A 19,598-nucleotide genomic window follows, 5' to 3' on the forward strand; every position below is an offset into this window, starting at 1 on the left:
CTTCTAGTCCAATGGCTCCAGTACTACTTACGCACCAGTAACTCTGAAATGAGCATATTAAAAAGCAGAGACATCACTTTGCCAACAGAGGTCCGTATAGTTAAAGCTATGCTTCTTCCAGTAGGCATGTATGCATGTGAGAGTTGGATCCTACAGAAGGCTGAGCACTGAAGAACTGATGCTTTCAAACTGTGGTGCTGGAGAAGACTCTTGAGAGTCCCCTGGACTGCAAGCATATCAAACCAGTCAGTCCTAAGGGAAATCAACCCTGAATATTCCATTGGAAGGACTTATGCGGAACCTGAAGCTCCCAGTACTTTGGCCACCTGATGCGAAGAACGGACTCATTGGAAAAGACCCCAGTGCTGGGAAAGATTGAAGGCAGGAGGGGAAGGGGACGACCAAGGATGAGATGGTTGGATGGCATCACTGACTCAATGGACATGAACTTGGGCAAACTCTGGGAGATGGTGAGGGTCAGAGGAGCCTGTGTGTGCTGTAGTCCATGGGTTTGCAAAGAGCCAGATACGACTTAGTGACTCTGGAATCAAAAGCTCCAGGCCTCACTCTTCCCGAAAACTCTGCATCAAAGTACAGGACTGTCCCGTCAGCAACAGGGGATGTTTGTCTGGTGTCATCTCAGAGTAAACATGGCAGGGAGAATTCCTGGTGCCTGCCCCAAACCTGCTTTCCCACCAGCCTTCCCATCGCAGTAAAGGACATCATGCTCCACCCGTTTCTGCTTGAGCCCAGAATCTGGCTTTAGCCTTGGTGTCCTTTTTCCCTCTTCACTACCCATCAATAGTGAGTCTTATGACTGCATCCATGTAGACCGTGCCTCAAATGCATCCACTGCTATCTCCAGCCACTGGGCCCACTCTTGTAGAAGCCATGCTTGTTTCTTTCTTGGACTATTGTAACCTGTCTCCCGACTGGTCTCCAGTCTTGGTATGCTCCTAGAACGCACCCAGCCGATTCCCACTTTAGAGCATTTACACTCCCGTTACCTGAAGCTCCTCCCCAGACATCAAAGCTGGCTTCTTTTTTTTATTGAAGTAGGGACTTCCCTGGTAGCCCACCTGGTAAAGAATCTGCTTGCCAGTGCAGGAGATGGCAAGAGATGCAGGTTTGGTCCCTGGGTCAGGAATATCCCCTGGAGGAGGGCGTGGCAACCCACTCCAGTATTTTTGACTGGAAAATTCCATGTACAGAGGAACCTGACAGGCTATAGTCCATGGGATCGCAAACTGTCAGACACAACTGAGCATACACACACACACACACACACACACACACACAGTTGATTTATATTAGTTTCACGTGTATAACATAATGTCTCAATGTTTTTTATGACTTATATTCCATTTAAAGTTATTAAAAATAATGGTTATATTTCCCTGTACTGTATAATATATCCTTATTGCCTACTTATTTTATACATGTATTAATAGTAGCTTGTGTCTTTCACTCCCCTGCCCCTATCTCGCCCCTCCCCTCTCCCCACTGGTATCTACTGGTTTGCTCTCTGTATCTGAATCTGTTTCTGTATTGTTATAGACATTTATTTATTTTTTAGATTCCACTGTAAGTGACGATATACAGTGTTTGTCTTTCTCTGTCTCACGTATTTCACTAAGCCCAATACTCTCCAGGTACATCCACCTTATTGCAAAATGCAGGATTTCATTCTTCGTATGGCTTAGTAATATTCCATTGTGTGCATGTACCATATCTTCTTCATCCATTCATCTGCTGTTGGACACTTAGGGTGCTTCCATATCTTAAAGACTGGCTCATTCTTGTCATTCAGTCTCAGCACTGTACCTCCTCAGGGAGGCGTTATCTGACCACCCAGTCTAACATAGCCAGTCATTTACCATTTTACTTTCTCCTTAGAACTTGTGATAGTTCTGTTTCTTTTTGTGTCCTTCCCCTAGAAGTGAAGCTACATGACAAGGGAGACTTAGAAGAACACTGGGGTAGTTGCGCAGTGGATTTGCTGGAACAATAACATGAATGAATAAGCAATGTATATTTTTGTTACTACTCTGAGTGAATGGGCTTCCCTCATAGCTCAGTTGGTAAAGAATCCGCCTGCAATGCAGGAGACCCCGTTTCGATTCCCGGGTTGGGAAGATCCCCTGGAGAAGGGGAAGGTTACCCATTCCAGTATTCTGGCCTGGAGAATTCCAGGGACTATACAGTCCATGGGCTCGCAAAGAGCTGGACACGACTGAGCGACTGTCACTTTCGCTGAGTTAATGGTCACATTGCCATCGTTGGAAATACCTTTTCCTTTGGGTACCACAGACTGAAATCAAGCATGACTGAAGCCTAAAAAAGAGTCACAGAAAAATTCATTTGATGAAAGATAGCATCTCAGATCATTCTAGGCCCTAAACAGAGTTTTCAGTCTCCCTCTCTCAAATCGAGGTCTCAGATTGCTATCTGGGACCCTCATAGTTTCTGCCCCTACTCTTAAAATTGATCTCCTGGTTCTCTTCCAAACAGAGGTGAGGAGAGATGTCATAATTAGAAACCACTGACGTGGATAAAATAATAAAAGAAAAAAATGTGCTGGATATAATCTAGTTTTAAAAAATCACTAGATGAAATCAGTAAACTATCTACAAAGCAAATATGCAAGCAAAATACAGAAGCCTGTCCATGGAATGTCACTCCATCACAGCTGTTCTCCGCAAGCATTGTCAGCACATTTATTCTTTTCCTAACATGACTGCCTTCACCAGGCTCTGCCGTGAAGTCACATGTGAGGCGTCTGCTCTCCTCTTAGTAAAACAACCCCCTCCCTGCCAACCTCACAGGCCAAGGAGGGTCCTTCCCCACTAACAGTCACCATATGCTTTCCTGCTCTTTGTCTTTTAATGGTCAAAACTAATTAACTTTTGCAATCCCAGCTGTCTATTTTACAATTAGAGTTGTAACATAGTAAGTAAGTTATGATAGATAAAATTTTTACCTTTCTTACATATGCTTCCAACATAATCAAATTGACAGTGTGCTTTCAACCTCCTGTGAATCTCCGAAAGGTGGTCTTATTTTTCAGTCTCTTAGTCGTGTCCAACTCTGTGACCCCATGAACTGCAGCACGCCAGGCTTTTCTGTCCTTCACTATCTCCTGGAGTTTGCTCAAACTCATGTCCACTGAGTCGGTGATGCCATCCAACCATCTCATCCTCTGTCATCCTCTTATCTTCCTGCCCTCAATCTTTCCCAGCATCGGGGTCTTTTCTAATAAGTTGGCTTTTCATATCAGGTGGCCAAAGTATTGGAGTTTCAGCTTCAGCATCAGACCTTCCAATAAATATTCAGGGTTGATTTCCTTTAGGATTGACTGGTTTGATCTCCGTGCTGTCCAAGGGACTTTCAAGAGTCTTCTTCAGCACCACAATTTGAAAGCATCAATTTTTCAGTGCTCAGCTTTCTTTATGGTTCAACTCTCACATCTGGAAAAACCATAGCTTTGACTATCTGGAACTTTGTTGGCAAAATGATGTCTTCTTTTAATATACTCCCTACCTATTTCCGTAGGCACTCAGCTAATTTTCTACAACAGAGATTCCATGTTTAGAAACTTTTAGAGAGATATTTTACAGTCAAATGCTCTACTACTGAGCTTTAACCCCTTTAACGAGAGATGGTGAACCTAAGAAAGCAGCCAAAAGATGCTGAAGCTGAAGCTCCAATACTTCGGCCACCTGATGTGAAGAGCTGACTCATTAGAAAAGACCCTGATGCTGGGAAAGATAGAAGGGGATGACAGAGACCGAGATGGTTGGATGACATCACCAACTCAATGGACATGAGTTTGAGCGAGTTCCAGGAGATAGTGAAGGACAAGGAAGCCTAGAGTGCTGCAGCCCGTGGCGTTGCAAAGAGTCAGACACGACTGAGTGACTGAACAACAAGCAGCCAAACCTACTGTTGACCTTCCATGTGAAACACCTCATGTTCCACAAGAACAAAAGCTTCAGGGATTCTGAGGTCTTTCATTCCAGTTTTCTCATAGTGGTTGCTGCTGCTGCTGCTGCTAAGTTGCTTCAGTCGTGTCTGACTCTGTGTGACCCCATGGATGGCAGCCCACCAGGCTCCCCCATCCCTGGGATTCTCCAGGCAAGAACACTGGAGTGGGTTGCCATTTCCTTCTCCAGTGCATGAAAGTGAAAAGTGAAAGTGAAGTCGCTCAGTCGTGTCCGACGCTTCGTGACCCCATGGACTACAGCCTACCAGGCTCCTCCATCCATGGGATTTTCCAGGCAAGAGTACTGGAGTGGGTTGCCATTGCCTTCTCCTCATAGCGGTTGGAATGGTCCAATTTGGAAAAGATATTTTAACGTAAAGGCACGTGTGCATGCTAATCACTTCAGTTGTGTCCAACTCATTGCAACGTAGCTGCCAGAGTCCTCTGCCTGTGGAATTCTCCAGGCAAGAATATTGGAGTGGGTTGCCCTCCTCCAGGGGATCTTCCCAACCCAGGGATCGAACCCAGGTCTCCCTCATTGCAGGCAGATTCTTTACTGTCTGAGCCACCAGGGAAGCCTCACGATGTGTATATCCACTCTTTCTTTATTCCATCCCATAGTGATGAATATTTGTTTGCTGAATTCTTTGCTTCTACAAATAACAATTCAGCAAAGCTATTTGTGTGTATCCCCCTGTTATCTGTATATGAGGTTTTCTTATGTGAATACATCTGTGTATGCCCAGGAGAATTACTGAGACGTAGGATATGTACATATTTAATTTCTCTAAGTACTGCTTGTCTGATCACATTCTGAGTGTAAATGTCAAACTACCATTGGTATTAATAGCTCTGTATTCTTTGAGACTATTATGTTCATAATCCTTTTGATTTATTGTTCCTTTTACAGGTATGTAATTTCCATCTTTATTCCTTCTGATGTTTTTCATCACACAATTTTATTTCTACTCTTAAAACTACTGTGCAATTCTTCTTGTTGTTAATATTTGCCTGGTGTTTTTATGTGGTGTTGGAATCCTTTTACTTAAATGTGTGTCTTAGATAGTATAATGCTGAATCTTTTCTAAATCTAATTTGAGGATCTCTGTCTTTTATTCATTTTGAAACTACTGTTATATCAGGGTACACTTTCTGCCACCTTACCCTGCGTTTTCAATTTACAATGTTTTCTTTGTTTGCTCCCCCACCCCACAATCCTTTCACGGTTAGTGAAGTGAAAGTCGATCAGTCCTGTCAGACTCTTTGCAACCCCATGGACATACAGTCCATGAAATTCTCCAGGCCAGAATACTGGAGTGGGTAGCCTTTCCCTTCTCCAGGGGATCTTCCCAACCCAGGGATCAAACCCAGGTCTCCTGCATTGCATTCTTTCAAGTTGGATTCTTTACCAACTGAGCTATCAGGTAAACAAACCCTTCACTGGTTGAACTGAATATTATTCTATTGATTTAAAAGTTGTATGTTCTACTTTCACGCCTCTGGCAGCTTTGCCTAACTTCTTAAGACTCACGCTTATGTTTTGTCTCTAGATAGTGAAGTCACTCCGTCCTGTCCGACTCTTTGCGACCCCATGGACGTAGCCAACCAGGCTCCTCCGTCCATGGGATTTTCCAAGCAAGGGTACTGGAGTGGGGTGCCATTGCCTTCTCCAAGGGATCTTCCCCACCCAGGGATCGAACCCAGGTCTCCCTCATGGTAGGCAGACGCTTTACCGTCTGAGTCACCAGGGAAGTCCATGTTTTGTCTCTATCATCTACAAAACCAAATTGATGTCTCTGTTCTAAATGAGACCAAGAACCCTCTGACCTCCTTTGCCACCTCACTACTTGCTATGTTGACATTGTCTATGGTTTTAATTGTAGAATCGTATGAATATCCTTATTTTAACTGCTTATGAAAAAACATTAATATTTGTGGTTTTCTTTTCACTTACTCTTATTTCCCACACTTATCTACTCTTGGATTTATTTTTCTTTTTACTTAAGAGCAGTTTTTTCTAAAACTTCATAGATAAGTCCTTCAGAGTCTCATATACTTGTGAGTGTCTATTTAAATGAACACTGTGAGAATAGTAGCCCATTGTCTTTTATAAGGCAGTGTTGATACTGAGAAATTAGATGTAAGTTGCATTCTTTTCCTTTACTATGTCTTAACTTCATTATAATGCATCAGTTCTTAACCTTTGGGAGCAATTTGGTCCTGTCTATGTCTCTCTTCCCAAGGAAATGTTTTATATGAATAAAAGGCACAGAATCATAAAAGAAACCAATACACTTATCAAAGCATTTAGAACAGCACGGTCATTTTACAATAATAATATGTTTGCTCATTACCAGTGCTTTAAATAATAGGGCGTAGAATCAGGTCTTATAATTGCTCATAACTCATAATTTCAAATTCATCATGGTCTTTATGATTATGGTATTTCCAAAACTCTAGAACATAGAAAATCTATGATGTTTTGGTTAAAAATAGTGATACAAAAGTGGCTAATGCTACTGTGATTTTTCCTACATTTCTAACTGAAGCAAATGCTGAATTTCTTTTAGAGGTTAGTGAAAAATGATCCTGTAAGCCTTTTCCCATCTGTGTTGTCAAGCTTTCTGACTAATTTTATGAACAACTGGAGTGGTGGGCCTCTGGTTAAGTGAGAACTACAGCTGTAGGTGTAGGTGGAAGAGATTTTTTTCTTATCTACTCTGTTCATCACTTCATGGGCTCCTTCATTCTGAAGTCTAATAGTTTATTCTAGAAAATTCTGGCCCCTTATTTCTTCACATAGTTCCGTCTTGTGTCGTTCTTTTCTCTTCCTCTGAGCTTATTGTCGAGTAAATAGTGACGCTTCCGCATCCACCCTCCATAACTTTACTTCCGTTCTTGCACTCTCCTTATCCTTTACCGTCGACCTTGAGGAGGACTGTCTGACCGAGGATCCCAGCCCACAGAAGTGTTCTGCTCTGCCTATTCTGATCTTCCACAGTTACAGGTGTTTCATTCTCAGTACCCGCAGCCAGTTCTCCTTCGTGAACCTCTGTCATCACCCGTGCCTCCATCCTGAAGGAATCCTGATGCTCACTTACAGCCGCATCACCTCAGTGCGATGACGACGACGTCAGTGCGATGACAATGATGTCAGTGCGATGATGATGACGTCATTGCAACGATGTCAACGTCAGTGCAACGATGATGACGTCTGCTGGGTTAGCGTTCTGTTCGCTGCCTGTCCCAACACAGCTTGTGCAGTTGTCCACCCTGCATCGTGTTTGCCCTCCTCAGGGGTCCTGTCCGCTCACATATGTCCCGCCGAGATTACCGAGTGACTCTCTGCTCTTGTTGCCCTTGGGAGAAGCACACACATGGGCCCCGAGCTGAGCTTCTCGTGCAGAGTCGAGGGTGGGAGGAAACACCCACCTTGGGATGTAGAGCTGCCCCTGCCCCCATGTGCCACCCCTCCTGCCCCCACCTCCGCGCCTCCCTCACGTCCCTGCAGCCGGCTTCAGAGGGGCTCCCCCACAATGGGCTGCAGCTAACCCCTAAGCCAGTGCTGGATCTTCACCTGCTGAACCCATTCTCTTACCACCCGTTCCCTCACTAATAATGACCAGGTGGATTCTTTACCAATGGGCTATTGACAGGAAGGTCTCAAAAATTACCCAGTCAAATAGGCCTTTCCCATCTCCCTCTTCTCCTTGGCCTCAGGTATCATTTGAGATGCATAAGCACGCCTTCCGGGCAGCCCTGACCTCAGAACACCCGTGGTTCTGTCCTCAGCTTCTCCAGCTCCCAGCTCCCCTCCCACTCCATCCCAAGCCCGGCATCTTTTTCTGCTGTCTCCCATCTTGGGAGCTCATGTAGCCTGGGAGGTTGGTCATGAGAGCTGTGCTGATCCCTCCCAGATCCATAAATCCAGCCTGTATCTGGAACTGAGGTCTGCAAATGCTTGCTTGGAGCCTGAGAGTGAGAGAGAGTGAGCTAACAGCTCTGATTCTTGGCTGCAGATGAAACAGCTCTGATTCTTGACTATGTATGTGAGAGAGAGAGAGAACACAGGACATAAGACCAACAGAAAGAAGATGCTAATTTTGCTCCAAAGATGAGCAGAACTCTCCTGCAGGACACATCATATGAGCGTACGTGCATGCTATTGCTTCAGTCCTATCTGACTCTTCGTGACCCCATGGACTGTAGCCCACCAGGCTCCTCTATCCATGAGATTCTCCAGGCAAGAATACTGGAGTGGGTTGACATGCCCTTTGCCAGGTTTTCTTCCCGACCCAGGGATCGAATGCATACCTTGGCAAGCATGTTCTTTATCACTAGTGCCACCTGGGAAGATATTTGTAAAAAAAAACGTTTAGACAGAGTTGTAAGCTAGTGTATTTGAAATTTGGCTTTGTACTGAAGTTTACTGAAGTAACTATTAATAATTTAAAATATAGATCCTTCTGGGATCTGGAGGTTTATCACCAGACCCTCTGTCTGCCCCCCCTTCCTTGAGGGACTTGGAATCATAAGACCCGCTGCAGTGATGGTCCTCTGAAAAAGCACTGTCAGACCAAGCATAGTAACCAACTTCCCCCCATCAGGAGCCAGAGCTTATCACTGCTCTGATTTTGAAAATGAAGTATGAAGCTTTTGCTTCATGTGACAAGAAAATATACATATGACTTCAAGGATAGCATGAAGCAAGCATCTCCGCTTTGCGGCCTAGAGACCAGGTTGAGCATCCGTATGTCCAAGTTTCTGATTCGGAACTCTGAGTGTTACATTCCCCTTCAAGCTTCAGCCATCCTGGGACAGTACTCTGCCAAGGGGTGGATAATTTATCTCAGATAGTAATCATTCTGTTAGCATTTCCCATACCTAAGCACAGCAATGCCTAGAAACTTGTTAAAAAGCTGGCGAAGAGTCTCATATGATGCAAGCCCAAAATCAAGCTACAGCATCACAAGAGCGCTGACTTACCCAGGGGACTCTACTTAATACTCTGTAGTGACCTACATGGGAAAAGAATCTACAAAAGGGTGTGTATATGGATCAGTTGTACATATACACATGTGGACACCACAAACCAACACAACATTGTAAATCAACTATACTCAAATTTTTTAAAAAATTTATTTTTAAAAGAGTGCTGACTTAACAGCTAGAAAGCCCAGGGGTGAACTACGGCTTCTTACTTCCATGTTTGCTTGCATGCATGCTAAGTCAATTCAGTCCTGTCTGACTCTTTGCAACTCTATGGATTGTAACCCACCAGGTTCCTCTGTCCATGGGGATTTTCCAAGCAAGAATACTGGAGTGGGTTGCCATGCCCTCCTCCAGGGGATCTTCTTGACCCAGAGATCAAACCCACATCTCTCACATCTATGTAACTCTGGGCAACTCCATTCTCTTGGTCTCAGTTTCCTTACCTGTAAAATAAAAATGATAATTGTCTTTGAGAGTGAACACAAAAATGTAAAGTTTGAAACAGTACCTGGAGAAGCTAGCATTCAATTAATATTCGTTTTTTAAATAGCCAATAGTTTAGCATGCTTGCCCTGCCACCATGGCCTCTGGAATGAATTAGGACCACTTAGCACCATCCCCATCAGGGAACAATTCACATTCAGACACATATGAGTGCCCTCTGCTCCCAGAAACCCGGTTAACTTCTCCATCTCAATTTTGAAGTTTTCTTCTCATTTAGATACTTTGGATTCACCTATTTTGCATGTCCTCCACTCAGAGGACATAGGAAATTCATGCAGTGATGATGAACTTTAAAAAGATCCATCCTATTGAATGATGTTACAAATGAGAGCTCGGCAGCATTATCTGAAGAAGCAATCCTCCAAAGCCCCGCTGTAGAGTGTGGATAAACGTGTTCATGTATGCCCTCCAATATCCAACTGACAGAGGCATCCCAGATCAGTACTTGTCAATCACGCAGCTCTACGCTGAGTAACGTAAGCCCACATCCTTGAAGTCCCTCCACTACTAAAGAATCTGGGCCATTCTGAGGTCCTCAGCTTAACCAGATAGCTGGGTTTTTACTTAACACATCTGTACTGACACTACAGGGTTTTTTTTTTTTTCCATGTTCAGGTTGACAGTCAAGACCTAAGAGACAATGTTAACATGGAAAACAAACACGGTAGGTGCAGCATCAGTCACTCTGGGGGCCCAGCCTGTCCAAGCACCAAACACAACTGCTTTTGCCCCCCTAACCTGCACGGCCAGGCCTGACTGCACTGGAGGAGAGCCAGGGTCTGGGTGGCTCACCTGGATGCAGGAATCTCAGCTCTGTTTCTTACCTGTATTTTACGCCAGCCAGTCATGCACTCAATGCCTCTATGCCATCTCAGGTGGTACAGTGGTAAAGAATCCTCCTGCCAGTACAGGAGACCCGAGTTCAATTCCTAAGTCAGGAAGATCCCCTGTAGAAGGAAATGGCAACCCACTTTAGTACTCTTGCCTTGGAAATCCCATGTAGCCCTGGGCTACAGTCCATGGGGTCACAAAGAGTGGGACATGGCTTAACAACTGAGCACATGCCAGCTCACAGCTCCCCAAGTCCAGATACAGACCCCCACAGCAGACAGGAGCAGAAAAACACTCACCTAACCCTGAAACTCCCAAGGAAATAGTCCCATTAGACAATAGGAAAGTGGACTCCAAGGGCACTCTCTCAGGCAGGCCTGGACCAGCCCAAGCTTGAAGTTAACCCTTTACTCACTGTACTGGTCTGCTCAGTCTGCCCAGAGAAAATATCGCAGACTGTGGCTTAAACAGCAGAAATCCATTTCTCACAGTTCTGGAACCTGGAAGTGTAAGATCAAGGTGCTGGCAGGGCTGGTTTCTCCTGAGCCCTTGGCTAGCTCACCTGTCTTCCCACACGCCCGTTTTCTGTGTGCCTGCATCCTGGCACCTCTTCCTCTCCTGACAAGGGACACCCCTCAGAGTAGATTAGGGACCACCCTTGTGTCCTCATTTACTCTTAGTTACCTCTTTAAAGGTCCGACCTCCAAATGTAGTCGTGGTGGGCATTGGGGCTTCAACATAGGAAGTCTGGGGTGATAAAATGCTCACGGGGTCACAAAGAGTCAGACACAACTGAGCAACTGAACTGAAGACACTCATGATGCCTCTCATCAGATTTGTGTACTGATCTTAGCCATATTTAATTTCCAACTCTGTGCTTCTACAGAATTTTGTCTATACTGAATAATAGGAATAATAATAAACATCTACCATTAACTGAGCATTAGTACAGAGGGGGGGTATCCTTATTACTGTTATTAATATGACCCTGGCTTCCCAGATGGTGCTAGTGGTAAAGAATCTTCCTGCCAATGCAGGAGACATGAGACATGTATTCAATCCCTGGATTAGGAAGATCCTCTGGAGGAGGGCATGGCAACCCACTCCAGTGTTTGTGCCTGGAGAATGCCATGGACAGAGGAGCCTGGCAGGCTGCAGTCCAGGGGGTCGCACAGTCAGACCTGACGGAAGCGACTTAGCATGCAGCATGCATGCAAGGTGTACATGTTTGTCAATTTCATACATGAGGAGACTGAGGCTCAAAGAGGAGCTGGGAAGATCAAGCAGGGAGCCGCAGAGCTAAGAGCACAGTCCGTGGTCTCCTCACTTGTTTGCTGCCCCTCCTGTGTCACGTTGTACCTCACCGCACAGTATGGCTGTGATTACATTTGTATCAACCTGTGGGCAACAAGTATGTCTCCTCTGTCTTTTTATTTATTTTTTAATGTGTTGTTTTGGCTGTGCTGGGTCTTTATTGCTGCATGTGGGCCTTCTCTAGTTGCAGTGAGTGGGGGCCACTCTTCGTTGTGGGTAACGGGCTTCTCATAGCGGTGGCCTCCCTTGTTGTGAAGCACGGTCTCTAGAGTGTGGGTTCAGCAGTTGTGGCACATGGGCTTAGTTGCCTCACGGCTCTGGGATCTTCCCCGACCAGGAATTGAACCCATGTCCCCTGCACTGACGGAGATGCTCAGCCACGGGACCAGCAAAGAATTCCTTCTCCCAGTGCCTTAACAGATGAGCTGGTGGCTTTGCTTCTCTTGGCAGTTCCTGTCTCACCTCCTTGCCCTCACCAGCCTCCACCTGCCTGCAGGGAAGTGCCCCCTTACCTCTGTCTTCCCAGGGGTATTGCCCTTGGATACTCTTTCTGGCAGTTTCTCAGTGGGATGTGCCCTAAGGGCTCTATTTAAAACAGAAATCTCCCTGGGACTTCCTTGGTGGTCCAGGGGTTAAGACTCCACCCTTCCATCCCTCCCATCCCTGGTCTGGGAACAAAGATTCCACATGACACAGCCAAAAAGTAAAAACAAATAAATAAAATAGGGGTCTTCCCCACCCCACTCCAGATCCCACTTAACCCACACTGACTTCAAACACAGGATAACTTACTGAACTTTTTGTTAAATTTCCTTCTCCCTTGGCAAGAATGTAAGCTCTGCAAGGGCCAAGACTTGTGTGTGCTTTGTGTCACAGTACCTTCTAAACATCTAGACGAGGCTTAGGGGCCATAAAATTAATACTTATTGAACGGATAAATTAGATTCTGTGTGTGTGAGCTTTGGGGAAGTTTCTCTCTATGGCGAGTGACTGACCTGTCTCTCAGGGCACAGATGCTCTGGAACCCAACTTAGCTCCTTAGAAAACTATTAAGCTCCTAGTTTGAGGACAGTGTTTTTTAGCATTTCTCCTGATCATTAGTTTCACCTTTTATGTTTAATTTAATACCTGATTATTTTGCCCCAATCTTCTGTACCTTTGATGACTGTATTATTCATTATGAGTAGTTACAGCATTTTCATAATTAATCTTTAATTGCAATACTTGAATAGCATTTCACATGGAAAATGATTTACAAATTAAACCCACGTCTCCCCTTGGGTAATTATCAGAGGTCTGACTAATGTGCGTGAGGCCCTCGCATGGCAGGGGGCTCTCTTCAATGACAATGTGTTGATTTTCTAATTAACGAAGGTTAAGTAGCATTTTTGCTTGCAGACCTACAATTTAAAATTATGACATTTGTCACCAAGACAGACTTCTATAGAGCACACAACTTGAACTCAAATAATTATCACTGGTTCTAGGGCGTTAGCATCCTTTGCATAATATTTCATGACCGTTTTCAGGACAAAAGATTTTTCTTCATAGTGACTAGGTCAGTAAAAGTACTTTCCAGCTCACTGACCCATTTCATAAATCAGGGACCATCTAAAAAAAAAATGTAAGTTATTTGGTTTTCCTTTATAGAGAGGGAAATGGCATTTCACTTGCCTTCTTTATAAATTAAGAAAATAATATAAAACTTTATTTAATAAATTCAACAAATACAAATTAGACCATAGCCGTATGTTATGGTCAATTAAGGAAAGAAGGAGGGGAAGGTCAGGCAGCAGTGAAAAGAGGGAAAAGGAAGCAAAAAGGAATTTAGGAGAAATTGAGAGTAATTTGCTGAAATGTAGAGAGGGAGACGCACAATCCTACAGGGAGAGATTGTACGTCATGGACCAGAGTAATTCATAGCTGGAAGGACCAGAGACATCCAGTGCAGCCTCCTTTATGGAGAGGAAAGACTGATGCTGAGAGAGGGATGCTGCGATTTGATTGGAGCCACAGAGCCGACCGAAAACAGTCAGCGGCCAATAGGGAGAGAGACATACAAACACAAAGGCAGGAAGAAAGACTGGCGGGTGTAAGTAAAAACTTAGAAAGAACAGGTCCAGAATGAACCAAAGAGGCTAAATCCTCTCACTGAATGAAGTTTGTTTACATACAGAATGAAGCATATGCACATATATCTAAATATTTATTTTGATACAATTAAACTATGACTTAATCTATACATACTTTCTCTGACAACTGAAACTTACTAAATCTCCATTTTTATCAGATTGTCATTTAGCATCTTTTAATAAGTCTCTTCAAACTCTCAACCATTGCTGATACCCTTAAATATGAATTACTTCAAAATTAATATATATCCCAAGTATGAATGTATATATCCCAAGAATGAAATGTTAAAAGAAGTAAAATCATAAAAGTTCTAGAAGAAAATATAGTTGAAAAATTATATTATTTTGGATTAGAAAAAGTTATTATAAGCCTAATATCAAAGGTAGAAATCATAAAAATAAAATAGATAGATGTGACTACATAAACATCAAAACCTTTCATAGGGAAAAAGAAACATTATGTACAAGTTAATAGGTGCAAACTGAAAGGATGTAGTTGCCAAATTTATAACAAAAAATTAAAGCCCCAAATATTGTTATCAATCAATAAGAAATGTATCTTCTCCTGTACTGTAGCGTTAGTCACTCAGTCATGTCTGATTCTTTGTGACCCCGTGGACGGTAGCCCACCAGGCTCCCCTGTCCATAGGATTCTCCAGGCAAGAATATTGGAGTGGGTTGCTATTCCCTTCTCCATTTCCCCCCAAAAAACAAAGATCATGAAGAAACCAAAAAAATAGGAATGAGAAAAAAAACTTATTCAACTCGCAGTATTGAAGCATGCAACTTAAAAGAATGATCTCTTTCCCTGCCCTCCAGCCTATAAATTCGAAAAGATTCTGCCTAGTATTAGAATTGTTGTGGAGAAGATAGGAGTCTGCTACCCTACTGGTGAAACATAATACAAATTGATAGTCTTCTAAGAGGGAAATATATTGTAAATGACTTTAAAATGTATATTCCCTTGTATCCAGCAATTACATGTCTGAGAATTAATTCTAAGGAAAAACTGGACAGCATGTAAAGGTTGTTACAAGGCTGTTTATTACAGTATCATGTATGGTGGAAATTGGAATAAGCTGCTTAAAGCCCAAAGGTAAGGGAATGACAAAATAACTTATAGTGTTTTGCAGGATGGGCTGCTGTGCAGATGTTAAACAAGATGTTCTCTTGGAATATTTATTGCTGGGGAAGTGTTTTATGATATGTTAAATGAGAAAAGCAAATTTCAAAGCAATGTGCATACGCCGCTTTTTCCTTTGTTTTATTTTTTACACATAGGTATGTTCATAGATAAAAGAGAGAAAAGCTATTTGCTAAGAATGAAGGTAATTCCATCTGACTAGCATTACAGATTCTCTTTTTCATTTTGCTTATCAGTGTGTTTATGGTTTCCACAATGAAAAACTATTATATTTGTAACCAGGGGAAGGAGAGGCAGACATCTAAAAACATAGATTTAAAATTTTCAGCATATTTTGGCAGGATACAATTATTTTAATTGAGTAGTGATGGAAATTTAAATGATGAGGCATTTATTGAACAAAAGGCCCTTTCGAAAAACCCTTATTGCAAGAATAAAAGCCATAGCTGATAAAACGATAGATGCCAAATGGAATTTTTAGCACACAAATGGTGACTCAGGGATTGAAATCCTTCCAGATCATAGCAAAGGCCGAAATTCCCCGTAGCCCAGAAGTATGCAGAGGAGCGGATGAGCAGATTGCAAAGTGGGAAATCCTTCAAAGTGGTCGTTTTTAGTAACTTCTTTTGCCATCTACTCTCCCACAGCTTTGATCGAAATGGGCATTGGACTCCCTTCAATTAATCCTCTTCTATTTAAATATTTTATTAAAAGGAATAATCCCTGGAGAATCATCACTCAAATCTCAATACTACCCAATGAGAGAACCGCAAGGCTTGGGTTTACAAAGATAGTAGTGCAAGTCATTTGCTGTTTCATGGCTGAGGATACGCAGGCATAAACAAAGGCTAATCCATCTCTGCAACGAAAGCCTCTGGTCCACAAGCCCTGTCTGTTGAGTCATGTAATTGCACACTTTTTCTCAAGATACTGGAATAAGTGATCAGAATCCATCTCCAGTGTGCAACCTTACTCAAAGTCTGCCAATCCTATTGACCATGCTGTCTTTAAAGACATCCAAATCTACACCTGAGAAACATGTATGTCTGTGGCCCCCAGACCCTGAAGTTCTTCTGTATTAGTCGATCATCACAGAACAGAGTCTAAGACCACAGCTCAAGAATAAGGCAGAGCTGACAGTGCCCTGGCATGGCAGTTATGAGCCCTTAAGTACAGGACTTCATGTCTCTAAACCTCAGTTTTGTTATCCAAATAATTAGGGCAAGATAACAATGTATGGATGTGAGAGTTGGACTGTGAAAAAAGCTGAGCACCAAAGAATTGATGCTTTTGGACTGTGATGTTGAAGAAGACTCTTGAGAGTCTCTTGGACTGCAAGGAGATCCAACTAGTCCATCCTAAAGGAGATCAGTTCTGGATGTTCACTGGAAAGACTGATGTTGAAGCTGAAACTCCAGTCCTCTGGCCCCCTGATGCGAAGAGCTGACTCATTGGAAAAGACTCTGATGCTGGGAAAGATTGAGGGCAGGAGGAGAAGGGGACGACAGAGGATGAGATGGTTGGATGGCATCACCGACTCAATGGACATGGGTTTGGGTAGACTCCGGTAGTTGGTGATGGACAGGGAGGCCTGGCATGCTGCAGTTCATAGGGTCACAAAGAATTGGACACGACTGAGCGACTGAGCTAACTAACAATGCCTACCTTTCCCAGTTGTTGTAAGAATCAGGTGAATATCATACATAAGGTGCCTAGTAGAATACCTACTACATTACCCTCAATAAAGGAGTAGCTTTCACTTTATTAGCCATATCTTTTTTTTTCTAAATCCCCATCAGATTTCTTTTAATAAGTTTAACTCTTATCATTGTATTTAATTTCCAGAAGAGCTGTTAGTCTAAAACCCAGGCACATTTATAAATTTGAGTTCCTTTCTTTTTGTACCAGCTGCTTAAAAATCATAGCAAAGGTTATTATAGACACAATCCACTTGTGATATATTAACAATTCTCCAATGAATTCTGCTATGAAATTTGTTAAGAATATTTTAATATTTTCATGCTCATAAACCTCTAACTCCATAACTTACTCAGAAAATCACAGTGAATTTGCTTTTTGTGTTACGTGTCTTGAAATGGCAGTTAAACAAAGGCAATAAAATCTAAACTGACCTGGTAATAAATGTGGTATAGCTGACTTCTGTATGAAATCGTCAATTCCAATTTCCAACAACCCCAGACAAGAAGCTCTGGGAATCCTTAACATGAATTTCAAAGCAAAGCTTTTCTTCAGACAAGAAGAACCAGGACTTACAACCACATTCCAAACGGATGTACTTCTTCTGACTAATGGACTTGTTAACTATGCTAATATATTCATGTCCCTCTGCCTTTTTATATCTCTTCCAGTAGATAATGCTGTGGAATGTAACACTGTGAGATTAAAAACCAAAGAACTTAGAGATTCCTATAAACTTCTCTCCTAAGGAAACCAGATTAGACTTCCAAAACAGCTTATAAAATTTGTGTGTGTCTCCAAGCATTTTAGTTCTGTAGCGAATTTATTGCTTCTCCCAAGACAGCCTCTTTTTTAAAAGTAGGCGTTATAGCCTTAGGGGGAAAAGTTGCAAGCTCTTCTATTGACGGTGAGAGTGCCTGCAGCGCTTGGCAGTCTCGTCTCCAACCACAGTGGTCTGAGGCATGAGGAATGAAATAGAAGCCGTGGCAGAGGTGATTCTGTCTGAGCTCCATGCCTTCTGTCTTCCCAGGTGGTGCTGGAGGCCAGCAGGGCTTCCTGGGCTGTATCCGCTCCCTAAGGATGAATGGAGTGACTCTGGACTTGGAAGAGAGAGCCAAGGTCACATCTGGTTTCAAATCCGGGTGCTCAGGGCACTGCACCAGCTACGGAGCCAACTGTGAGAATGGAGGCAAGTGCATAGAGAAGTACCATGGCTATTCCTGCGATTGCTCCAACACAGCCTATGATGGAACATTTTGCAACAAAGGTAGGTCAGAACCAGTTTCCAGAGCCACGTTTAGATATCTTTGAAGCCCAGATCATCTGTTGAATTGCTTTTCAGCTGGCATAAGGGTACTTCACCCCAAGGGTAACGTGTTTGGAATTCTTCCCCCATCGTAAGTAGGAAGTCCCCTAAAACAATCCTTCATCTTTGTTGTTCATTAAGAAGAGAAAAGCTTGGAGTGTGGTGCAGAGTTTCCCCCTAAATTCAAGCAAACTTTGAAGTGACTAGAACATTACAGAGCAAATAGCCATGTCATGCCTTAACAATGAGGAAACAGGTAAGTAGCCATTGAAAGGGGTCCGGGATGGGCCTCCTGACCCTCTCACTCGCTTGGACCTGTGCACCGTGCAGTGACTCAGTCTGTGCTGCCTAGCACTCTTCATGTCCACTGCTAAGAAACTGAATTCAAGCTGGACTCACAAGAAAGCCCCTCTGTTCAATTCTTGTCGCAATCATTTTTGATCTCTCTTCCATAGGACACCTCAGTGGCAGATTCTCAGCCCCCACAAAGTGCAGGAATACTGAGATACTACATCTAATAATGCAGTAACATCTAACAATGTTACTGCCTTATTTCAGCCTTGAATGAGTAACCCCTAATAAGTTCAGCAAAGCCAATCAGCCGACTCCAAGAACCTGGTGTATGTGGCTGTTGTCACTCAGGATACACCCAGTGATCCTGCATAACCAGAAGAAATTCACACAACTGGCCTGTGGCTTCTTTTCCACTTGTGAGCAAGAGGGCTGGGGAGAGGCAGAGGTGACCCTCTTCTCAAGCTACAATTGAAATGCATGTACCTCACTCTTCTCTTTCTAAATGAATGTATAACGTTTAGGTAAAGTTTTCTGTAAATGGCTGGTGCATCTCTTTATAAGAAGCTTTACATAAGTAGCCTTTTCATACTCTCATGAATACATGGAGGGTTGTTTATGCTGGTATTATTCACACAAGATGCCACACACAAGGAGGAATTGTTCCCTAACACTCTCTGTACATCCAGGCTACTGTCTGAGGTGCTGTCATGTAAGCATGTAAATTAGGTCAGACTGGGCTTGAAGGATGAGCGTGAGACAACAACCACGGTGGAAAGGAACACCATTGCTGAATAATCCACAGCACGTTAGCACTGCTGTTACAGAGCATTCTCCCACTTGCAACAATATGGTTCCATGATTTTCCGGTGTCACACAATGGGAAGGCTTTGCAGAACACATTAATTTTGCACTTGTAGAAATGACAGTCTTGCAATTACCATTCATTGTGCCTGATGCTAATTTAATGTAGTCATTCCCTTGCCAAAGTGGTGTCTGAATGCAATCAAGTGAGCACTAACTTCTGAGAGATTCCACTGCATAAGTGCCAATTTAAAGAAAATCATGAGCCCCTTATTTTTGGAGAGTTGGGTTAAGTACAGTAGCTCACACACAACCTCTGGGGGTTAATAGGCAATATTCACAAACAGAAAGACGAGAGTATATACCCTTCTGCCTTGCCAGTGCTTGACATAGAGTCAAAGAAAGCCTGTGAGTTCCCAGTGACATTATTTCAAAGAGTTTACATAGAAGATCCCTAAATATTCTCGTAATACCTGTTTAGCAGGGTGAGTTTACATTTGACTCAGTTAATGGCTTTACCAAACAAGATTTAAAACAGCACACTGTATTTGGAAAGTATTTGTGGGCATCCTTCTGGGTCAAGACAAGTATTCTCTTGAC

The 19,598-nt window shown here is 43.1% G+C and overlaps 1 protein-coding gene across 1 annotated transcript in view; it reads left to right on the plus strand.

The window, feature by feature from the left end:
• Positions 1 to 19,598, plus strand: part of CNTNAP2 (contactin associated protein 2) — a 1,656,810-nt gene that overhangs the window by 1,413,628 nt on the left and 223,584 nt on the right. The window contains exon 18 of the mRNA XM_052638430.1: positions 17,628 to 17,864. Within this exon, the coding sequence (XP_052494390.1) occupies positions 17,628 to 17,864 (237 nt within the window). The remainder of the gene's footprint in view (positions 1 to 17,627; positions 17,865 to 19,598) is intronic.

Source organism: Budorcas taxicolor, chromosome 4 (assembly GCF_023091745.1).
Source record: "Budorcas taxicolor isolate Tak-1 chromosome 4, Takin1.1, whole genome shotgun sequence".
NCBI lineage: Eukaryota > Metazoa > Chordata > Mammalia > Artiodactyla > Bovidae > Budorcas > Budorcas taxicolor.